Raw genomic sequence first — 19,397 nt, 5'->3', positions numbered from 1 at the left:
CCACTTGCTCCCAGCTTCTCCCAGAGCATTCAATGGTCTCTCCTGCTCTGTCTTCAGAAAACCTCAGTTAAAGAAATACATCAGAGAGGCCTCCCGAGTCCTACAGCAAACTGGAATAACGCTCTCAACGTGTCCTCCCAGCCAGGAATTGGCCCCAGATGCTGACTGCTTGCCCTCATCACCACAGGGCCTTATAAGCAGGGTGTCCCAAGCTTGCTGGGGACAAAGGTGTAAAGCAGGGAGGTCTGGGAGTCCCCCCCCTCCTCCTGGAAGCCCACACAATGACATCAGCCCGCGCGGAGATTTATCAGCCCTCTGATGGATGCACACACACACACATACACCCCGCCTCCATATTCATGCAACTGGTTACCTGAAGGTGTGCTCATAAGTTATTTTGTCCTGAACAGATCATAACTTGACAGCTCGTCCAATGCCTGAAAACCACAAGCTGGCTTATGCTGACTTCTCTGGACACAGCAAACAGATGCTTTGGTTAACATCTACCATGCTCCAATAGCTGTTATAGGAACAAGGCCTGGATTTCTTGAGGTCTGGGGTTATTTTTAGTCAATTTGATAAATCTGGTGCGTGCAAGAAGCGCTTTGCCTGAAGCCTGTTATTCTCTGCTCATCCAGAGCCCGGAGAGAGCACAGCCAGGATAAACTCAGCATGGAGACACTGTGGTCTTGGCACGGCAGCTGAGCCCTGTAGGGAGCTGGAACACCCGGCTCCAAGCTCAGCCCTGGGCGCTTGGCACTGCCACCACCTTTATCCAACCGGGAAAGGGGCCTTGCCTGCAGAGAGGAACCAGGAGGAGACCCTGTGGATAACACCCGGTGAACAGCAGCAGGTTTGCTGCTCCTTTCCCAGCTGCGATTGCTTTCCACACGCCAGCATCCCTGGAGAGCCGCCACCGCGGCTGAGCTGGGTGCCGCGGAGCTGGACCAGCTCCTTCCTACCGGGGAGCAGCCGCCCCTTGAGTCCGGGCATCCTCCGGGCAGGGCCGGCCCGGCGCGGTTGGAGGTCGGACAGTGCCACCTGGTGCTCCGAGGAGCGTCTGTCCCCAGCAGGAGCCAGCAGGGCTGAGGGATGCGGACGGAGCTCCCCGCTCACCTCCCGACTGGCGCCGCACCGGGGGCAGGACCCGAGGAGCGGGGGTATCACCGGTCGCTCTGTGCTTCACCATCGTCCAGGGGTGTGAGGCTGCAGCGGGGAAAGAGAACAAGGTTGTGCCAGTGCTGGCAAAATGTCTCTGCACAACAGCTTCGTGCTGGTGCGATGCTAACTCCAGCAGCCGATCTTGACAAACCCTCTCTCTCTTCTTCCCCCCTGCCCCTGCCATGTCAATTCGTCATCCAGGGATCTCGGAGCACTTCAAGCAATTGGGCAGATGCCTCTTGACACAGATGGGGCACTGAGGAAAACAAGGAAAAAAAGGTTGCTCCAGAGGGATGCAAAACCCAGCAGAGCTCCCACACCCAAAGCATTAATATGCCTCCTGTATTTTCCAGGCAGCAGCAGCAGCGGTAGCATGGCTCTGCTGTACAGCAAGGAAATCTATTAAAGAAACATCTTTATAACAGCTTCAGGCAGCTCCCCAAGCCTATGGGCAAGCACTGCCCTGAAGTCTGCTTTGCTGCCTGGAACAAGATATTGACCATATCTCAAAGAGGTGCTTTAAGGCTCAGCACCCCCGCAGAGAGGGGCCCGCTGTGTCCTGGATGGATGCGCTGCACCTTGCACAGCCCACATTCCAGCACAGCAGCTTTATTAAAGCACAGCCCTTCTGCCACCCCAGCTATTTCCTGCGGCTCCACTCAGTCCTGTACCTTCTTCAGGGACTCTCAGAGCCCTGACCAAGCAGCTGGGGCCTGTGCTCTGCTGCAGATGTGTTTCTGTGCTGCAAACCTGCCCTATCCATATTGTCTGGTTGGTGATGCCCATCTTGCTCCATCCATGACCTCCTCTGGCTCGCTCATGCTGTCTTGAAGATACTTGGATAAATGACCAGCATCCCTGACCATTACTCTCAGAGACCTTAGAGAAGCTCCCAGTGTCTAAAGGGGCTACAAGAGACCTGGAGAGGGGCTTTGGACAAGGGCCTGTAGGGACAGGCCAAGGGGAATGGCTTCAACCTGCCCGAGGGGAGACTGAGCTGAGCTCTTAGGCAGAAGCTCTTCCCTGTGAGGGTGCTGAGGCGCTGGCACAGGGTGCCCAGAGAGGCTGTGGCTGCCCCATCCCTGGCAGTGCTCAAGGCCAGGTTGGACACAGGGGCTTGGAGCAAGCTGCTCCAGTGGAAGGGGTCCCTGCCCGTGGCAGGGGTTGGAGCTGGAGGAGCTTTAAGCTCCCTTCAACCCAAACCATTCTATGGACCACGGCAAACCAGGTGCCTGGGTGCGGTTGGATGGGGAAGGATGGGAAGGGACCACGTCCGTGCCCGCAGCGCGCTCCAGCCGGGGAAGGCGCCTGTAGAGGGAGCCTGAGCCCGCCCGGCTCCTCCGGCGTCAATGCTCCGGGGCTGGGTTTCTGGGCTGGTTTCTTTCTCTCTCCTCCTACCCGGCCCTGTTCGCTTCCTTCCCCCGCGCCGCGCTCGGAGCAGGCAGGAAGGGAGGCGGCGGGATGGAGCCGCTGCCCGCAGGGATGCGTTAGTGCCCGGACACCCCAGCCTGGGCCCCGCCGGGACGCGGTGAGTACCGGGACCCCCCTCGGGGATGGGTTATCCCTTCCCACCGGGCCCGGCCGCGGCTGCGCTGACCTGGGGAGGGATGCGGGAGCCCCGGCAAGGCGGGTGGGGGGGACAGAGCCGCGGGGCCTCATCCGGCACCGCCCCGGGAATGGGGCTAAAGCAGCCCGGGGAGCAGCAGTCCGCGGGTGCCGGGGCTGGAAGCGCTCCCCTGAGCTGATCGTTGCCCCAAAGAGAGAGAATATCGCTTCTTTTAATGCTATTTCCCCGGGGGGGGGGGATTCTGCCCTTGCGAGGCCGCTGCTGTGATGGCCACGGCAGCATCCACATGCTCGGGCGGAGGGGCTCGGCATGGCCGTGGCTGTCCCGATGTGTCCCACAGCGCTCAGTGGGAAGGGATGTGCCGGAGTGAGGACCAGGGTGACGGTGACCAAGGTCCAACTCGCCCCTCTCTGCGCTGCGGCGCCGGGCACAGCACGTGTGGATTTGTGGGCTTGGTTTAACACTAAAGTGGGCAAACACTGGGAAAACCGGGCAAACTCACCTCTTTGCTCCCCTAGGCCAGGTGGGGAGGATTCTCCCCGGGCCATGCAGGGATGACAGCAGGGCACAGGAATCCTACAGGATCCCTGCCCTGGGGAGGGCGATCCCAGGCACGCCACATGATGGAATCTCTCCCATGCAGGGGCCCAAGGCCAGAACTGTAAAATGCTCGTCCCAAAGGATGCTCCACGCATTTCCTGGAGCTGGAGCCTCATAACTTGTCAGGGGGTGACTTTAGAGCCCCATAACCAGGCTTATTCATAGGGTTATGGCTGCTCCCGCAGCATGCAGATCTGCCTCCTGCTCTAGGCCAGTCCCACCATCTTCCTGCACACAGGACTCAGGCTCTTTCCCTTGCAGAAGCTTTAGGAGATTAGTGAGTGTGTCCTAAGGACACCCATGAAACGTGTCAGAGACCTTTAAGGAAAGGAGATGAGAATGAAACGAGGACCAGCTGAGGCAAAGGTCTTCTTTTTTATTAGGGAAGCCTGGCTGGTTCCAGGAAGGCTGGTTCTTTGCACGGGCTGTACTCATTAATAAAGATAAGACTCCTGTGCCCATCTTGGAGGTGTTGCTGATTCCACCTCCTAGGTGCTTTCTGCTGCTTTTAACCCTTTGCAGCCTCCCTCGAGAGCAGAAGGTCAAAGGGGAGCTGGATCTTCTAGGAGCTGCTAAGGGTTAGGCCCTGCTCCCAAGCTGCAGCTCCCCAAACCCTCTGTGAGCCTTGTCCCATGTCCTGGTGAGCCTTCACTTTCTGCAGCCTTGGGCTGTCTTTAAGTGTGTGGGTGCCATATCCTGCTCCACACCCTTCCCTGCTCTCTTCCAGCATCATCTCCTCATAAGAAAGGGGGAATAGGACGAACTTCAGAATCATGGAGGTTGGAAAAGACCTCCCTTTAATCAAGATCGAGTCCCATTAACTGAACACTGCTGAGTCCATCACTAAACCCTGTGCCATGTCTACGCATCTTTTAAATCCCTCCACCACTGCTCTGGGCATCCTTGTTCCAGTGCTTGGCAGCCCTTCGGGTGAAGATGTTTTTCCGAAGGGGCACTGGGCTGGGAAGCAGGAGGAATGTGGGCAGCAGCACTCTTGCTACTAGAGAGGGTGGTCCTAAGTGCCCGGCCCCCCAGCAGAGCCTGGCAGTGGGCATCACTTGGCTTGCAGGAGTGGGAGGTTAGGGGCTCTCGGGGAGCAGCAGCACAGCACTGGGACATAGCTGCTGGTCCCAGCTGCGCGGGTGTGCAAAGGGGCTGTGGGATCCTGTGTTGCAAGAGCAGAAAGCGCTGCAGGGAGCATGGAGAAGGAAAGCGAAAATGAAAGTTCCTTGCACATGACAGCCGCGGTTGAGCCTGCTGTTTCCGAAGGGCTCGCCAGGCAGCGGTGTGGAGGACCCGTGAGGCAGGCACTGCTGCTGCACCGGGCTCTGCTCACCACGCTCCCTTTGTACATCAGGAATTCCCTGTTAGGGCCGGGGGGTCTGGGCAGTGGGCTCATGTGAAGTGTGGCTGGAACAGACCTAACTGCAACAGCTCCATCGGCAGCCGACCTCTTTGGCTGGCTTGGCCACATCCTCCCCAGCACCGAGCACAGCCTCCGGGGAGGATGGGGCTTTGGTTACCCATAAACACGACCCCAAGCCCGGCCTTGCCTCCCCTCGAGAGGCACCGAGGTGGGCTGAGGATGGAGCCTTGCTGAGTGCCCGAGGAGGGCTGGGGATAGCAGGAGGCAGCGTGGGAGGGTTTCCTCTGTGGAGGAGGGGACGGAGGCACGTGCATCCGCTCAGAGCACTTGCTGAGCCGCCTCCATCGCGTCCCATTGCAGAGCGGAGCAAGGAGAGGAGCAGCTCTGGGCCCGGGGCTCTGCTGGGCTGGGTGAGTGGGAGCCAGCCTCTTCCTGGCTTTACTCTCAACTGACGACCCTCATCGCGCTTTCAGCTGTTCCTGGGATGGGGATGTTTGAGGTTGGGGGCGAAAAGGGAATTCCCGTCCTCGGAGGGATGTAGGAAAAAGCAGCATTTCCATCTGTGCGTGGCTGCGGCTGGGGACCCCTGGGTGCAGCTACTCAAATACGCGGTGGCTTTCCACACCAGGCCGATGAGCTTTACGCTTCCAGGCCCCCTTCCCACCTTGGCTGCCGGCTGTACTTCCCAGTGCTGCTTCTGGGCTCAATCTCTGTTTTCTGATGATGATCTTCAGTGTGAGGTTGTTAAGTACGGACCACGTGCTGCGCCTCTAACTCTGGGGGGTTATTTATCCATAACCAGCACTGCTTTTATTTTTGCCTGGGATACAGTTGAGATTCCAGGGTCTCAACGTGTCTCCATGACTTTCGGGTGTGAATCAGAACCCCCACCAGTTCAGCCTGGGAGCAGCCTGAACAAGTACTGGCATGCTCGGAGCTGCAGTGATCTCTTCCGCCCCGACCGCAGCTGCATGGCCCCACTTCCTCCTCTCTCAAAAGCAGGGGTGAGGACGGTGTGATGAACTGCAGTGAGCCCTCATCTGCAGGCCTGGGCTTAGGGTACCTGGGAAGTTCGGGGGCAACGTGAGCTGTGCATTTGGTTCTGGTTTGGTTTTCTTATTCTGAGAGGAGCTCAGAGTCAGAACATAGAGAACAGGTGGAACTGGAGCCTCTGGAGTTAGGAAAACTGGAGCTCATCCACTGTGGAGGTTTGTCCTGGCAGGTCTCTGTGGCCATGCGTTCGTTTGCTCTTGCTGCGCTCCGAGCTGTCGTAGCAGCATTCAGGCAGCAGCGAAGCACCAAGGGTCAGCTCCAACACCTTCTCCTGGTGGAGGCAGGGAGTCGAGGAGCCCTTTGTGCTGGGATCTTTGCTTTCATCCCACCCCGAAGCTGCTGCTGCGGTCCAGGCTGAGCAAGAGCCCATGGCACTTGCTGAGCGGGCCAGCAGGTTTCCAGCGAGGATGAGGAGGTGAAGTGGGGCAGGGAGCTGGGTGACTTTCCTCGTCTGGCTTGTGACCGTCTGCAAACACGTTAGTAAGGAGAGTCAGGAAGAGGGGAGAAATGGAGCCAAGGGACCTGGTGTGGGAGGAGCCAGGTCGCTGGCCGATAAAAGCAGGGACCATTGCTCCTCCAAGCGCTTGCCTATGCCAAGGGGCAAGTATTTATGTATTTGAGCCTGGTGGGGAGGGATGAGGGAGCCAGGGGCTGTGCTGGCTGCTCATCACCCGGGTCACTTACTGTCTGTCATCGTTGTTCCAGGTAAAGCCAAGACACCCGAGCATCTCTGCAATGGCCTCAGGGAACGATGGTGACCCGCTGAGGGACTGGGGACGGCAGGGAAGCAACAGGGAGAGGCCATCACAGGAGCTCAACTCAGGTAAAAAGGTTGCTGTGATCTTCAGGGCAGGGAGGATTCCCTTCCCCTGCAGTGCTTCTTTGGAAAGATGGGGGTTTTCGTACCACCACGGCCCCTGCGAGACCGAGGTAACAAACCAGCTCCAGAAAGCTGTGCTGAACTGAGCAGGGAGAGCACATCCTTAGTGCTTGTGGGAGATGCTGGTGGGCAGCAAGGGGGGCTTGAAAGGCACCGAGCAAAGAGTGCTCAGGGAGCCGTGGGGCTGGTGCCTGGAGTCATTCACTTTCCCTTCCCTAAGCGAAAGGTGCTGGGTGTTGAAAACACAGCAGGAAACACTCCTGCTCTTATAGTTGGGTTCAGTGGTGCCGCAGGGTGGAATCGGGTCCCTGGGTGCCCTGGCAGAGCAGTGATGAACAGTTACAGCCCACCACCAGCAGCAGCTCAGGCCGTTACGTGTGGGCAGAGCCCAGCAGACTGTGTAATTGCGTCTCACAGCAATGGGTGAAACCGGGATCGGGGCCGAAAGGATGCCAGGAAAAACCTCAGCTCCCATTTCCTCTCCAAGTGCTAAAATGCCGCTGCACAGAGCTGCTGAACGCGGGTGACTTCTTAACCTGTTCTGCAGGTGGACTTGTAAATAAGGCTGAGTCACTGCAGTCTGTCAATAGCCGAGATTAGACACTATACCTGGCTGTTTATGTATCTGAGCTCAGACCCAGCTCAGGGCTGGTTTATTGCCCTGATAATGTTATTTATACTCTGGCACTGCCTGGACTCCTCTCCATCTCACAGTATCGCTCGTGCTAGATCCTGCACGAGCACACTGGGCCCAAAAATACCCCTTTCCTTCCATACCGAAGTCGACGAGGAATGGAAATAAATGAGAGCAGTTGTTTACGTGTGCTGATTTCCTGTTGAGGCCAATGAGATGCTGATGTGAAAACCAGTGAGAGGATCAGGCCTGAGCTCTAACCACACTGCTTTACAGTCACACTTCCTGTGCGCTTGCAACACTTACTGGAAGTACGGGCATCCCACTGCTTCCCGAAAGTCAGGTGCTCTGCTCCATCTGGAATCTGGAGATGGGATCTCTGCACGCCTCTTAGGCCAGAGCCTTACGGACTCCATCGAGAGCAGAAACGTGCAGCTTCCACCAGTACGAGCGATGGGATTACGGGGAGGGAGAAGGCTTTTGTCGACAGGCATTAACCTGGCTTCCACTTAGGGCTCGCTTGCTCCCTTTGCTTATCCTCGGTTGCAGTAGGGAGTGCAGAGCTCAAGGATCTGCTCGAGCATCATTCTGAGCCCTTGTCCTACCAGCCGGTGCTTAGGGCATGGGCACGGTGCTGCTGTTTCTGTCTAGGCTGGGTGGCAATTTGCACTTTGGTGGTTTTAGGGCATTATAGACGAAGGCAGGAGCCACCCTGATGCACAGTGTGCAGGGCCAGGTTACTTGGGCTCTGTCATCTGTGTGTGTTTAGTACTCATGTAACGTACCTAGAGAGGCGTGAGGTTTGGTCCTTGGTTGTTTGTCATAGCCCTGGGCTCGGTGTTGCTTGTGAAGCAAGTCCTGACTGATGAAGAGTCACTGAGGGACATTAGTTCCGCATCTGTGAGCATCAACGTGTCTTCATCACCAGAACGACCTGCAGAATGAGTAGGAAAAACGTGAGCTGCCTGTTTAAGCCTGGGTTCTCATACATTCTGTAGAGCAACCAAAGACAGACTTCTGTCTGGTACCACAGACTTCTGTCTGGTACCCAGCAGATCCTATCTCCAGCGCGGACACAGAGCATTGGACTTCCCACTGAACTGCATCACCATATACCTGGTTTCCCAGGGCTGTGCTGGGTAACAACTCTGCTATAGAATTGCCTCGTAGCTCCTTTGTTCTGGCCTCCAAAGGATGCCCCAAAAGCTCTTTCAGAAAACACTTGATGGCGCAGAGGGAGCTCGATTTCCAGGTTTGAGGTGCCCATCCCTCCGCGTGGGATGTGGGCAAGCGTGGGTCAGGGCTCAGCTTGGGCAGCAAAGTGCCAGAGCAACACCACGCACCTCTGCTCTCAGGTGTGAGCTGTGCAGGACTGTGCCTGTGTGCAGCGTGAGGTTGATGAGCCTCTGGTGCTGATGGCATCGCTGTTGACAGGCGTCCCACACTTGAACTGCAACTGCAGGAGGTGGAGTCGAGCTTCCCCTCAAGGCAGAAACCTCCAGAGCCTGTTCTTGGTTCCCTGGAGCCGTTTTCTCCCTTTGGAGCCTGTTGCTGTTTCCAGGCTTGATGTCTCCCTCTGTGCAAACAGATGCACCTCTCGGCGTAGTTACTGCCTGTCTCCCGAGCTCGAAAGGGATGCTGCCAGGTTGCATCTGTCATTATTAGTCTCTAGCAGGGCTATTTAGTTGTAACAAGGTCTGATGGATAACTTCGGTGAGAGCTGCCAGGTTTCACTGCAGCGCAGCTGCTCCCCGGGAGATGGGAATGGTGAGAAGTAAAGGATCTTGCACAGGAATGCAGATGTTGCGTGCTGGAGACTGGCTGGGGTCCCGGCAGTGCTGCCTGTGGTGTGGGTCCAGGCAAGAAGCTCTTGGTCTGGATGCTGACAGTGAGGACAGTGGGGTCACTGCTCCATGAGGCAGGAACAGGGCAGGTCCTCCCTTGCTCCCAGCAGCTCGTGAGCCCCTAACACAGCCCTGAGGATCCCCCAGGGAGAGCAGAGATCCCAGAGGAGCTCCAGACTGCTCCTCCTCCTTCCACTGTCCGCAAGGCAAGGTTTGGTCCAGATCCTCTTCCTTCGAGTGGGAGAGACAGAGCCCCAGTGGGTGCTGGCGGTGGGGGGGCAAAGATGTGTTCTCTTGTCCCTGTGTTCCTAAAAGCAGCGCCTGAGGTAATCAAAGCCGGGGGTTTTTGGTACCCTCATTTCCTCTTTGTTCTCGCAGTGTTTGCACGGCCTCTCACTGAAACTGTGACTCAGTCGGTTTCGTTTCTGGCTCTCGGTGCCGTCACCGGCTCCAGTCTGAGGTGGGATTTATTTACCACCAAATAAACCCATGCCTGCAAAACAAAAGCCATTCCCTGAAAACACCGGGGCTCCTCGTTTCCCCTCACCTTTATTTACCCAGCCTGAACTCCCTGTAACCCGAGGCTCTGCTCCGGTCCTCTCCCTTCCCCGCACCCCATCCGGGGCCGGGCCCATCTCCCTGGAGCCACGGGGATGTGAGCAGCCAGGAAAACTCAGCCGTGAGCAGTGTGGCACATTCTTGGATGCAGGGGTTTAGTGGGCAGCATCGCCAGGACAGTTGCGTCCTCACATCCCAGCCCTAGGACGTGGCTCGGGCAGGAGCATCTCTGCATTGGAAATGCAATTCCCAGTGGCCAGAGAACGGCCTGGCCAGGCCGGTGGGTGGATGTAGTGGGATGGTGGGACAGGGTTTTAGCTGCAAAGCTCACATACCTGGGCTTTGCACCGCAGGTCGTGCCTGTGAATCTCTGTCCTGCATGGTGATACAGCCAAAGGAGCAGGGATCTGATCTGATCCCTGGCCATTTCTGTCCACTGCAAGCTTTGCCTCCTGAAAGAGAACCAGGGAAGAGCCACGCTACCGCCGGCTGTTTGGGAAGCAGTGCTCTAAACCGGATTGCTTCCAGCCAGCTGAAACCCAGCTCTAATCAGAGCCATAGATCTAGGCTGAGGAAGTTGGGGCTGTTCAGCCTGGAGGAGAGAAGGCTGCGTGGAGACCTCAAAGCAGCCTTCCAGTATCTGAAGGGGGCCTATAGGGATGCTGGGGAGCGACTCTTCATCAGGGACTGTAGTGACAGGACAAGGGGTAATGGGTTAAAACTTAAACAGGGGAAGTTTAGATTGGATCTAAGGAAGAAGTTCTTTACTGTGAGGGTGGTGAGGCACTGGAATGGGTTGCCCAGGGAGGTTGTGAGTGCTCCATCCCTGGCAGTGTTCAAGGCCAGGTTGGATGAAGCCTTGGGTGGGATGGTTCAGTGTGAGGTGTCCCTGCCCATGGCAGGGGGGTTGGAACTGGATGATCTTGAGGTCCTTTCCAACCTGAACTATTCTGTGATTCTATGATTCTACATCCTGTGACAGAGCAGGTACTTTCCCCAGGAGCAATGCAACGCCTGTGATAAGGCATCGGTCACTGCTGGGATGCAGCTCGAGGGGCAGAGCAGGCGTTATCACCTGGCTGTTCATCTGCTCTCAAGCACAGGATGGAGAGTCACGTCCCTGGGCAAGAGTTTATGGGTTATTCAGAAGCTCTTCTCCTTTCTGTTCCTGCCAGCAGCGCAAGCAGAAGTTCAAACCCTGCCCTGGCATTGCTGCTGCTGGGAATGTGAGACTGGTGATGTGCCATTGAATCAGCAAGGAGTTACACTAAAATGACCCATTGAACTTTGGTGCCCACATCACTGCTGGTGCTGTGCAAGGGCTCCGCCATTGGTGACACTGAAAAACAAGTCTGTTTGGCCGAGGTGCTGATGGGCAGCACGAGACTGAGCTCAGCCCCCAGTTTGGGTTCGGATCTGAGATTCCTGAACTGGTTTGTGCTGAGCAATGCCCTTATTGAGAGGTAAAAGCACACCGGCAAGCACAAGCCCTTGGACATCTGGTTTGTGTGACAGTTCTGTAGCTGTCTCCTGCCAGAACTGGATTCCAAAGGTGGGCTTGTGCCCCCACGAACAACGGCTGCTGCAGAGCTCAATTTCTGAGAACTAAGTTTCGTTGGATTCTTTTTGTGTCACTCCAGAAGGCAAACGTTAATACAAAGAGCACAAGTTTAGGCTGAAAATAAGGGAATGGTCTCTTTCCAGCTCGGGAAAGGGGGGAGACGAGCTTCTCCCTTGACTTCTTTGGCGGTTGGAACTGGATGATCTTAAGGCGCTTTCCAACCCTAACTTTGTGATTCTCTGCTTGTCTCTCTCAGAGGACCAGGTGGCCGAGGAGACGGAGGAGGTGTTTCGGAGCTATGCCTTCTACCGCTACGAGCAGGAGAGAGAGGAGAGAGGGGAGGAGGTGCCCGTGGACCAGGAGATCATGGACATCGAGGAGGAGCTGGGCAGGTAAAACCGATCCCAACCGTGTGCGCATCCTTTAACCCCATCCCAGCTCTGTGACAGACCCCCCCCAGCCCCGGCCTCGCTGACCTCTCTGTGTTCCCCTGGGCAGCACCAGGAGCCAGGTGGGACAGCGCTTGGCCATCATCGGCGACGACATCAACAAGCGGTACGACGCCGAGTTCCGCTGCCTGCTGAAGTCCCTGCAGCCCACCAAGGAGAACGCCTACGAGTGCTTCACCCGAATAGCCTCCAGGTAAGGCCCCCGGCTCCCTCGGCATGGGCTGGGCACCTCCTCCTGGAGAGGAGCAGGAAGGGAAGGTCAGACGGATGCAGCGCAGGCAGTGAGACCCTTGCGCTGTGCTCTGCACCCTGTCCGTTCAAGCCTTGTCCACTGTCCCCGGGCTCAGCTCCCAGCCCATGAGGGTTCCTGTGGTTCCTGCCTGTCTGCTCCACCTCCTGTGCCCCGTTTGGACCGTCCTCACCTGGCCATCGTCTCGCAGTCCTCGCACAAGCTGACACAGCCTGGGGGACGTGCCTGGGGTGCGCAGCCCATAGCCAAGTGAATGTCCCAGCTCCCCTGCAGGGAACGACCTGCCCTGGACCAAGGCAGACCCACCGGTGCTCCCACTGCCACTTGCAGCCCTGAGCCAGGCTCGATGAGGCACAGAGCAAAGGCAGCTGCAGGCTGTGAGCACAGGCAGGTACTCACTGCCCTTGGCATGGTCCACATGGAGCAGGATTGGACTCACTCGGGATGCGGGATGCTCCACAGGCTTGCAGAGCCCGCAGCCAAGCCTTGCACAGGTGATGCTCACCCACCTCACTCAAACACAGCACAGGCAAAGACCTGGACCATTTATTGCCTTGGTTGCCTGAGGTACAGCCTTGGACCAAGGTGGCCATCAAGGGGTTCCCTACACCCCTGTCTCTATGGGGAAGCCAAGACACTGCACATTAAACCGTGTGCCCAGGGTCGTGCAGACCACACCACCTCTGCCAGAGCCAGGATTGGTGCCGGGCTCTCTGGGTTCCCAGGTCCTCTGGCACAGCCCCATCCCTGCGCACCCTTGCGTTTGTGTCTAACTGCCTCTCTCTGTCCTCTTCCTGCTCCCTGTCCTTGGGAAGCCGCTGCTGCTCTCACCGCTTTGCCAGCCTGAGGCGGTTAAGGCACCGCAAGCAGGTAAATTACCCCTGGGAATTAACCTCTGTCCCTCTCCGTGCTTCTCTTGTCCCCTCCGGGCTCCGACTTCCCTCTCTGCCACCAGCACGGTGGCATCTCCACACCAAGGCTCTGCAGAGATGGTTCCCTTTGGCTGTGCAGCCGAGGACAGGGCACCACGTTAACACACAGGGCCTGAGCCTATCCTTTCTGTTGTTCCGTTTGCTTTCCTTCTTGCTTGACTTGCTGGAAACCAGGAAACACACCTGCAGGAACTGGTCCACATAGCTCGGTGCCCAACCTGCCCGCAGCAATGCATCCGTGCCAACTGCAACCAAAACCTGGATCGGGAGCAGGCACATTTTGGAGCCCTCCCAGCCCTTGGGATAATCAGTCTAAGGAAAGGTCAGGCTTTGGTCTTGGAGGAGTTTATGGAGGAAAAGGGAAAGTCTTGTTCTAATGTATTTTGTCCTCAGATATAATTAAAGCTCCTTACCTCCAGGCATGACCGCACAAGCCAGGGATGCTTTGGGACCCATGGGTAGCATCCTGCTCCTGGCCACATGTGTGTCAGCTACTGAGCTTGCTGCAGCTACAGCCCGACAGCTTAAACCACCACCAGTTTCATCTTCCCTTGCTAATAGCCTTGCCCATGAAACCAGGGCACATCCAGGCAGCTGCAGCGCTCTGTTTAGATGTGTTTAAATGTGTTTAGATGCAGACCCAAGGGAAAGGCAGGAGGTGGCAGGTCAGCAACAGCCGCAGCAAAACTTCCTCTGCAGCAATCCAGGGCCTGAAGCTGTGTAGACAGGGTTTGGAAGCTCCTTTTCCCCAGGACATCCCCAACCTGCCCAGCTGAGGCAGACAGTGCTTGTGAGCAAGGCTGTGCTGGCTCTGCTCTGAAAGTAAACCCTGGTTGCGGGTGGCCGCACGTCCCTTAGGCACAAAACCACTGTGAGCGGCTGCGATGCAGCTCGAGGGGTAGAGCGGCATCCCCAGCCCTGCTCTGCGAGTGGCACCACCGGAGAGCCCTCATCCTGGGGATGCTGAGAGCAGGGAGGCCCGAGCCATAGCAGGGATTGACTCGGACCATCGGCTTCCTTTCAGCCTGTTCGAGAGCGGCATTAACTGGGGCCGGGTGATTGCGCTGCTGGGCTTTGGCTACCGCATGGCCATCCACGTCTACCAGCAAGGCAGGACCGGCTTCCTGCGCTGGATCGCCCGCTGCGTCGTGGAGTTCATGCTCCGGAACCGCATCGCCCAGTGGATCGCCCAGCAGGGAGGATGGGTGAGGATGGGGCCGGTGGGGTTCGGGATGAGGACAGTGAAAGGTGGGGACTGCGGGGTGGCCCCGGTGGGTCTAACATGCTCTGGTTATTCTCTGTTTCCCCTTAGGCGGCTGCACTCGATCTGGACAATGTTTACATGAAGTACATGCTGGTGGTGGTGGCCCTGGTCCTGGTGGGACATTTAGTGGTACGACGCTTCTTCAAGCCCTAACCGAGGTGGTGGCAGAGGCTGGGGGGGGTCCGGCCAAGCTCTCTCAAATCTCTGCTCTGCATTGATCTTTCTCAAGAGAGGGGGGATTTGAGGAACCTCCAAGAGAGAGCAGCTTGGACCTGAGACCCACCACAGGGCCCAGGGTCTCTGCCATCCATGCAGACACCACCAGGAACTACGGAGAGAAGCAGAGGGAGGGAGGGAAGGTTCAACTCTATTGTCCGTGTCGTGCCTCGCTCAGCTGCTGCGGACAGAGCATCGCTGCGGCGCTCCCCGCGTGGGGCAGTGAGGCAGAGCCGGCTCCTCTGGAGACAGGAGTCTGGAGGAGCAAAGGCGCTGTGGGGATGCCCACGCGTGGGTCCTGTCTACTCCTTGGGGCAGGCGTGGAGCTCCCCGTTTGCTGATGGCTCTCCTCAAGCCCATGCCTTTGAAGAGGGATGGCAGCCTTGGGTGCTGCAGTTGCTGTCCGTAAGGCACCGGAGGGGCAAGCCAGCATGAGCACATGTGGGGCTTGCTTTCGTCTTCCCTCTGCTCCTGAGCCCAACTACTTGAGCCTTCCCTTTCAAACAAGCATCCCTACCCCTTTTAAAGGATCACGCTGCCCGCTCTGCCAATCCATGGCAGTGCTGGCGGGCAGGATTTCCCTTCCAACGCCTGACCCTGGAGACCTGCTGCTCTCCCATGGCTGATGTGGGTGCTGGGTGCTCAGACCTGGGGAGCACCAGCAGGTTTCCAAACACTAAAGGCTGTGGGGTGGCTGATGGTTGGTGCGGGCAGGCTGCCTGCCTGCCCTCCCTCCCCTTCTACTTCCACTCAGTAGCTTCAGATGCTGGCAGATGAGCAGCCCAACTGTGACCAGTTGGTCTCTCTCGTTCTCAATGGGAGCCCTGGAGTTGCATCTCCCCCCTGCAGCAGCTCTTTGCCTCCTGAGCTCAGCTGGGCAGGATGGTGCGGACATGCTGCGGTTGAGCCCCGGGCTGTGGTGCTTTATAGCTGCCTCTTCTGGGCACAGCATCTTTGGGAAAGGCCTTGACCTTGTTCTGTTCGTGACTAATGGTTAAACGTGACTTTGGGGGAGTGGGACAGGAGCAGGACCCACTCTCGCACCTCAAATCTTTCTGACCTTTACCAGCTATGGAGAGTACCTCAGCATGGTTTGGCTCCGTTCTTTTTACCAGGTGACTCTAAGGCTTGAAACTGTGACTGGCCCCTTCTGAGCCAAACTCACCCCTCCATCTCCTAGAGCAGGTCAGCAGCTGGGGAGGGAGACAGAGGGACCTTGGAGCTAGGAGGTGGGCAGTGGTCCTGTACCCAGGCTCCTCTCCCGGTGCAGTCAGAGCCCCAGAGACTGGGCACACCGGGAGAGCCCAAGGGGGTTAGATCTTGAGAGCAGCCCATCTGCCACATAGGAAAGGCACTCCTGACAGACAGCTGCCTAACCTGTTCCTAACCCCCCCGGCGTTGCCTCCCCACCACTTCCTACCTTAAGCTTTAGGTAAGGTTTCCCCTCCATGCCTTGCTGCAGTTGAGGCTTGTTACTACACATCCTGTCCAAGCACAGAGACAGGGCCCCTCGCATCCCTTCTTGCTGCTGCAGAGGCTTGGCAGAACCAGCCATAACTTCATAACACTTAACATCCCTTGTGTTCCTGCCTCCCTTCACAGAACAGCCACCTTTCCAGCCTGTTTCCGTATCAGGGTCTTTCTGTGCTTGTCATTTTGACCCTGTTTCTGCAGTATCCTGGGCTGTGCTTCATAGAAAGGCATTAAAATACTTGCTATAATATTCCTTTTCTATAGATCTCTCTTTTGGTTGATTCTTCACCTGTGCCGAGCAGCACAGATCTCCAATGGTCTGTCCATGCTGCTTTGTGGCCGTGCTGACTCCCTTGGAGCATCACTGTCCCCTTTGCATTTATCCACACACGACTTCATTCACCTCCCTGTTCACCCAACCTTGAGATTCCTCAACCCTCTTTGGTAGGAGCCGATGCAACCAAGCGCTCTCAGCTGCAGCTTCCCATCCCCTCTCCTTGCCTTCTCTTCTGGGGGGAAAACACCACCAGATGGAGCCTTTTTGCCACGATGAAAGCCAACTACTCGCTGTTGGTTTCCCTTTCTCTTCATCAGCCCCATTATTGACAGTCCTGGCCTCCAGGCTGGCTCTCTGGTGGGTTGTGCCTCCAGCAGGACTCTTTCAGAGGACAGCAACCAGCACATCCGCTTCCATTCACTACTTCACCCCCCCCACAACTCTAACGGGCTGGAGGCAACTTGTGCTTGCGCACAAAGCCGTGCTGCTCCTAATCGACTCTCATCTTCCACATTACAGTGTTTCACTGCAAGCCTGATTCAGCTGCAAGGCCCCCAGACCTTAAAGAACGTTTGTCAGCTTTATAGTAGGTGATGGAGCCTTAGTTGAGTCTGTGGCACCAGGACAGAGAATAGAACCTTTAAAATAGGTGCTGTAGCAAAGGGAGGTTTCCATTTGATCCGTTTTCTCAGGGCATTTGCAGGGAGGATTGTCTCAGGATCTCAGTCTATTGCCTCCCTCTGCTCTTGCCTCTCCCAGCCCTCCTGGCACAGGGTGGGCTAAAGCAGACCCTGATGAGAGGCCTTGGCCCTCCCCAGGAGCCGATGCTCCAGAGCCACAGCAGGCATCTACCTCGAAGCCCACACTCAGCAGGTGCCTGGAGCAGGTACCACCGTGTCTGTGTGCAGAAGGCTTCTGCTGTGGGCCAGGAGCAGTGCTTCGTGATCTAGCAAGAGCTCTAGATAAAACTACATCCTTAGGATAACCCCAGCCTCCCCTTCCAGGGCAGGGATAAAGCCCTGGTTGACTGCGATATCCTTCACAAGTGTGAACTTTTTAACCACCAACCCAGCCACGTGTTGTGTGGGATGCAGGGACAGCATCCTCCAGCCTAGTGACTGCCCCGGGGCTTTGGCTTTTGCCCTGGCGAGCAAGGGAAATGGGGCTGGGAAGCCCTCAAGGAGAAAACCAAGGCTGAAGGTGAGGAGGAGGCTCTGCCCTGGCTGTTTACCAGGAGGGGATTGCTCAGTGCATCATTTGGTTTCACACAGCCCCTTCCCCAGCTCCTTTCTCCATTCCTCCAGGAAGCCCCAGCACTAGAGGAAGGGGATGGGGTGTGTGATGAAGCAATAGAGCTTTGCACTGACTGTGGAGGGGAGAGACTGGAAAACACCTTTTCTTTCCAGGAGGACAGGAAGAGTTGTCCCAGTAGCAGCAGAGAGATGGGGAACACAGTCTGCAGGCCAGCCTTTCCCCAGTGCAGGGCATCTCTAATGACAGGCAAAGAGGCTGTGAGGAACGTGGTGGGTTGCTTTAAAATAAAACCATTTCTTTCACAACCATTCTGTTTTAAATGATGTAATATATATATATGTGAAAATAAAAATGGTACATGCAGTACAAACCTGGCTGTGCTGAGGGCTTCCTTCCGGAGGCTGTGCTCCTTTGCAGGGTGCTCTGGGTGCATTATAGATCCCCCTGTGCAAGCTTGCACAAGCTATTTGGCTTCAGTTGCCCATCAGCTGAGGGATACCAGCCCTTCCTACACTTCTTCTAGCACAAAGGGCTAGACAGGGAGAAATGAGCTGCTGCTGCAGCTTGTTTTGCCATCCCTGACAAACAGGGGATGCGGTAGAGCGGCTGCTGCAGAGATGAAGAAGAGACTCTGTAGTAATCTGCGGCCTGATCAACCTGCCAGGAGTTAAGGATCTTATCTGTGATGTGTCCACACCTCCTTAACGGGAAACAATGAGGACAGGAAACTGCAAAGGGGAAATCCATTACAGGAGTACAAGAGGACTCTCAGGTGCCATAAAACACTCCAGCAAATGAAAGGGAAACCCATGTTGTCCGTCAGAAAAGCCCAACACGTACAAGGCAGGGGGGTGCTCCAGCTGTGCTGGGGTGACAGCACCGTGTGGGGAGAGCTGGCATGGCCAACACAAGGAGGTGGGCACCTGGGGCTCCTACAACAGCCGCTGCCCTGAGCTGCCTGTCCCAAACCCAGCCCAGAGGCTCCTCAGGCTCTGCTGCTTCCAGCCGCTCCCTTGCCCCACACCAAGGCAGGGCAGGAGCTGGCACCAGCCTGCCCTTCCCTCTTGCACTGCTCTGCTTTGCTCAGGGCCAAACCTCGCTGCTCACCTCATGGCTCACCCCTTGCAGGACCAGTCCGGACACCAGCTCTGCTCCTACCAGCAGCGACTGCAATGGGTGGAAAGGCAGAGATGGGAGGGGGCAGGATGCTTTAACACCACGGGTAGGCTGTGGCCAGTTAATGGGCACACTCCCCATAATGAGCACTGGCACAGCCTATGCGCTAATGATGCCCCAGTCATCACCTGCAGCTATCTGCTGGTACCTTCCCATTTCAAGCCTGCCTGCTGGGATGGTTGGGAGCAGAAGGGCTTGAATACTGCAGAATTAGCCCTGGGGAATGTGTTTGGGAGTGTTTGCTGGAGAAGGTTTGGAGCTGGAGGCTCTGGTTATAAATTGCTGTAGAAAGAGGGGCTCAGGCTTTCCACACCATCAGCCAGTAGCAGATTAAGCATCGGAATCTGCATCAATATTTACCCTCCCGCTCTGGTCTCTATAAACAGCCGCGTGTCACAGCTGCCACTTGGTGCTTGGGATCACTGCAGTGGGATTCCAGCAAGGCAAGAGTGTTCCTGCACGCAGGCACAAGCTGCTGAGGCTCTGTCCCTGCCTCCCTGTGCAAGCAGAGGTTAAACCTTAACGCAAGGCAAACGTCCCTAATGACAGCACCGGCTGCTCCTGTAATCCACTTTGTGTCCTGCCCCAAAACCACATCAAGCTCCTAATTAAAGTGCCAAGAAAATTATTAAGGCCACAACGGTATTGAAGTAGTTGCCTTTGGCCATTCAAATAGAACCAGCCCTAAACCAGAACCCGAGATGTGGCAGCGATCTAGGTCTAGATCTGGTATTTGAGACAAGGACCTCTAAAACTGGGTCAGGCTTGGCAGCACCCTGACTTTGGTGGAAATAAAGGTTTTCCAGCTGATTTCCAGGGTGTGAAATGAGAGTGGGCAGGAAGCAGCTGGGAAATCCCACTTGTGGTCATCATCTTCATTCT

At 56.6% G+C, this 19,397-nt stretch overlaps 1 protein-coding gene across 2 annotated transcripts; it reads left to right on the top strand.

The window, feature by feature from the left end:
* The first annotated feature begins 2,607 nt into the window (after positions 1-2,607).
* Positions 2,608-17,709, top strand: BAK1 (BCL2 antagonist/killer 1). 2 transcript variants are annotated; one of them, XM_065698737.1, is made up of 6 exons: positions 2,608-2,689; positions 6,453-6,570; positions 11,481-11,616; positions 11,723-11,866; positions 13,880-14,060; positions 14,168-17,709. In XM_065698737.1, the coding sequence occupies exons 2-6, from the start codon at positions 6,483-6,485 to the stop codon at positions 14,270-14,272; spliced, it is 654 nt and encodes a 217-aa protein (XP_065554809.1). In that variant the 5' UTR covers positions 2,608-2,689; positions 6,453-6,482; the 3' UTR covers positions 14,273-17,709. The 2 variants fall into 2 exon arrangements, with proteins under 2 accessions (XP_065554809.1, XP_065554810.1); XM_065698738.1 differs by lacking the exon at positions 2,608-2,689 and adding an exon at positions 5,023-5,104.
* Positions 17,710-19,397: the final 1,688 nt, after the last annotated feature.

Source organism: Lathamus discolor, chromosome 19 (assembly GCF_037157495.1).
Source record: "Lathamus discolor isolate bLatDis1 chromosome 19, bLatDis1.hap1, whole genome shotgun sequence".
In the NCBI taxonomy this organism is placed as follows: Eukaryota; Metazoa; Chordata; class Aves; order Psittaciformes; family Psittacidae; genus Lathamus; species Lathamus discolor.
This window is presented reverse-complemented; position numbering and strand designations above follow the sequence as displayed.

Coding starts and splice junctions, on each gene's coding strand:
- BAK1 (XM_065698737.1), top strand. CDS start 6,483: ATGGCCTCAGGGAACGATGGTGACCCGCTGAGGGACTGGGGACGGCAG. Junction 6,571..11,480: donor ATCACAGGAGCTCAACTCAG/GTAAAAAGGTTG, acceptor TGTCTCTCTCAG/AGGACCAGGTGGCCGAGGAG. Junction 11,867..13,879: donor TTCACCCGAATAGCCTCCAG/GTAAGGCCCCCG, acceptor GCTTCCTTTCAG/CCTGTTCGAGAGCGGCATTA.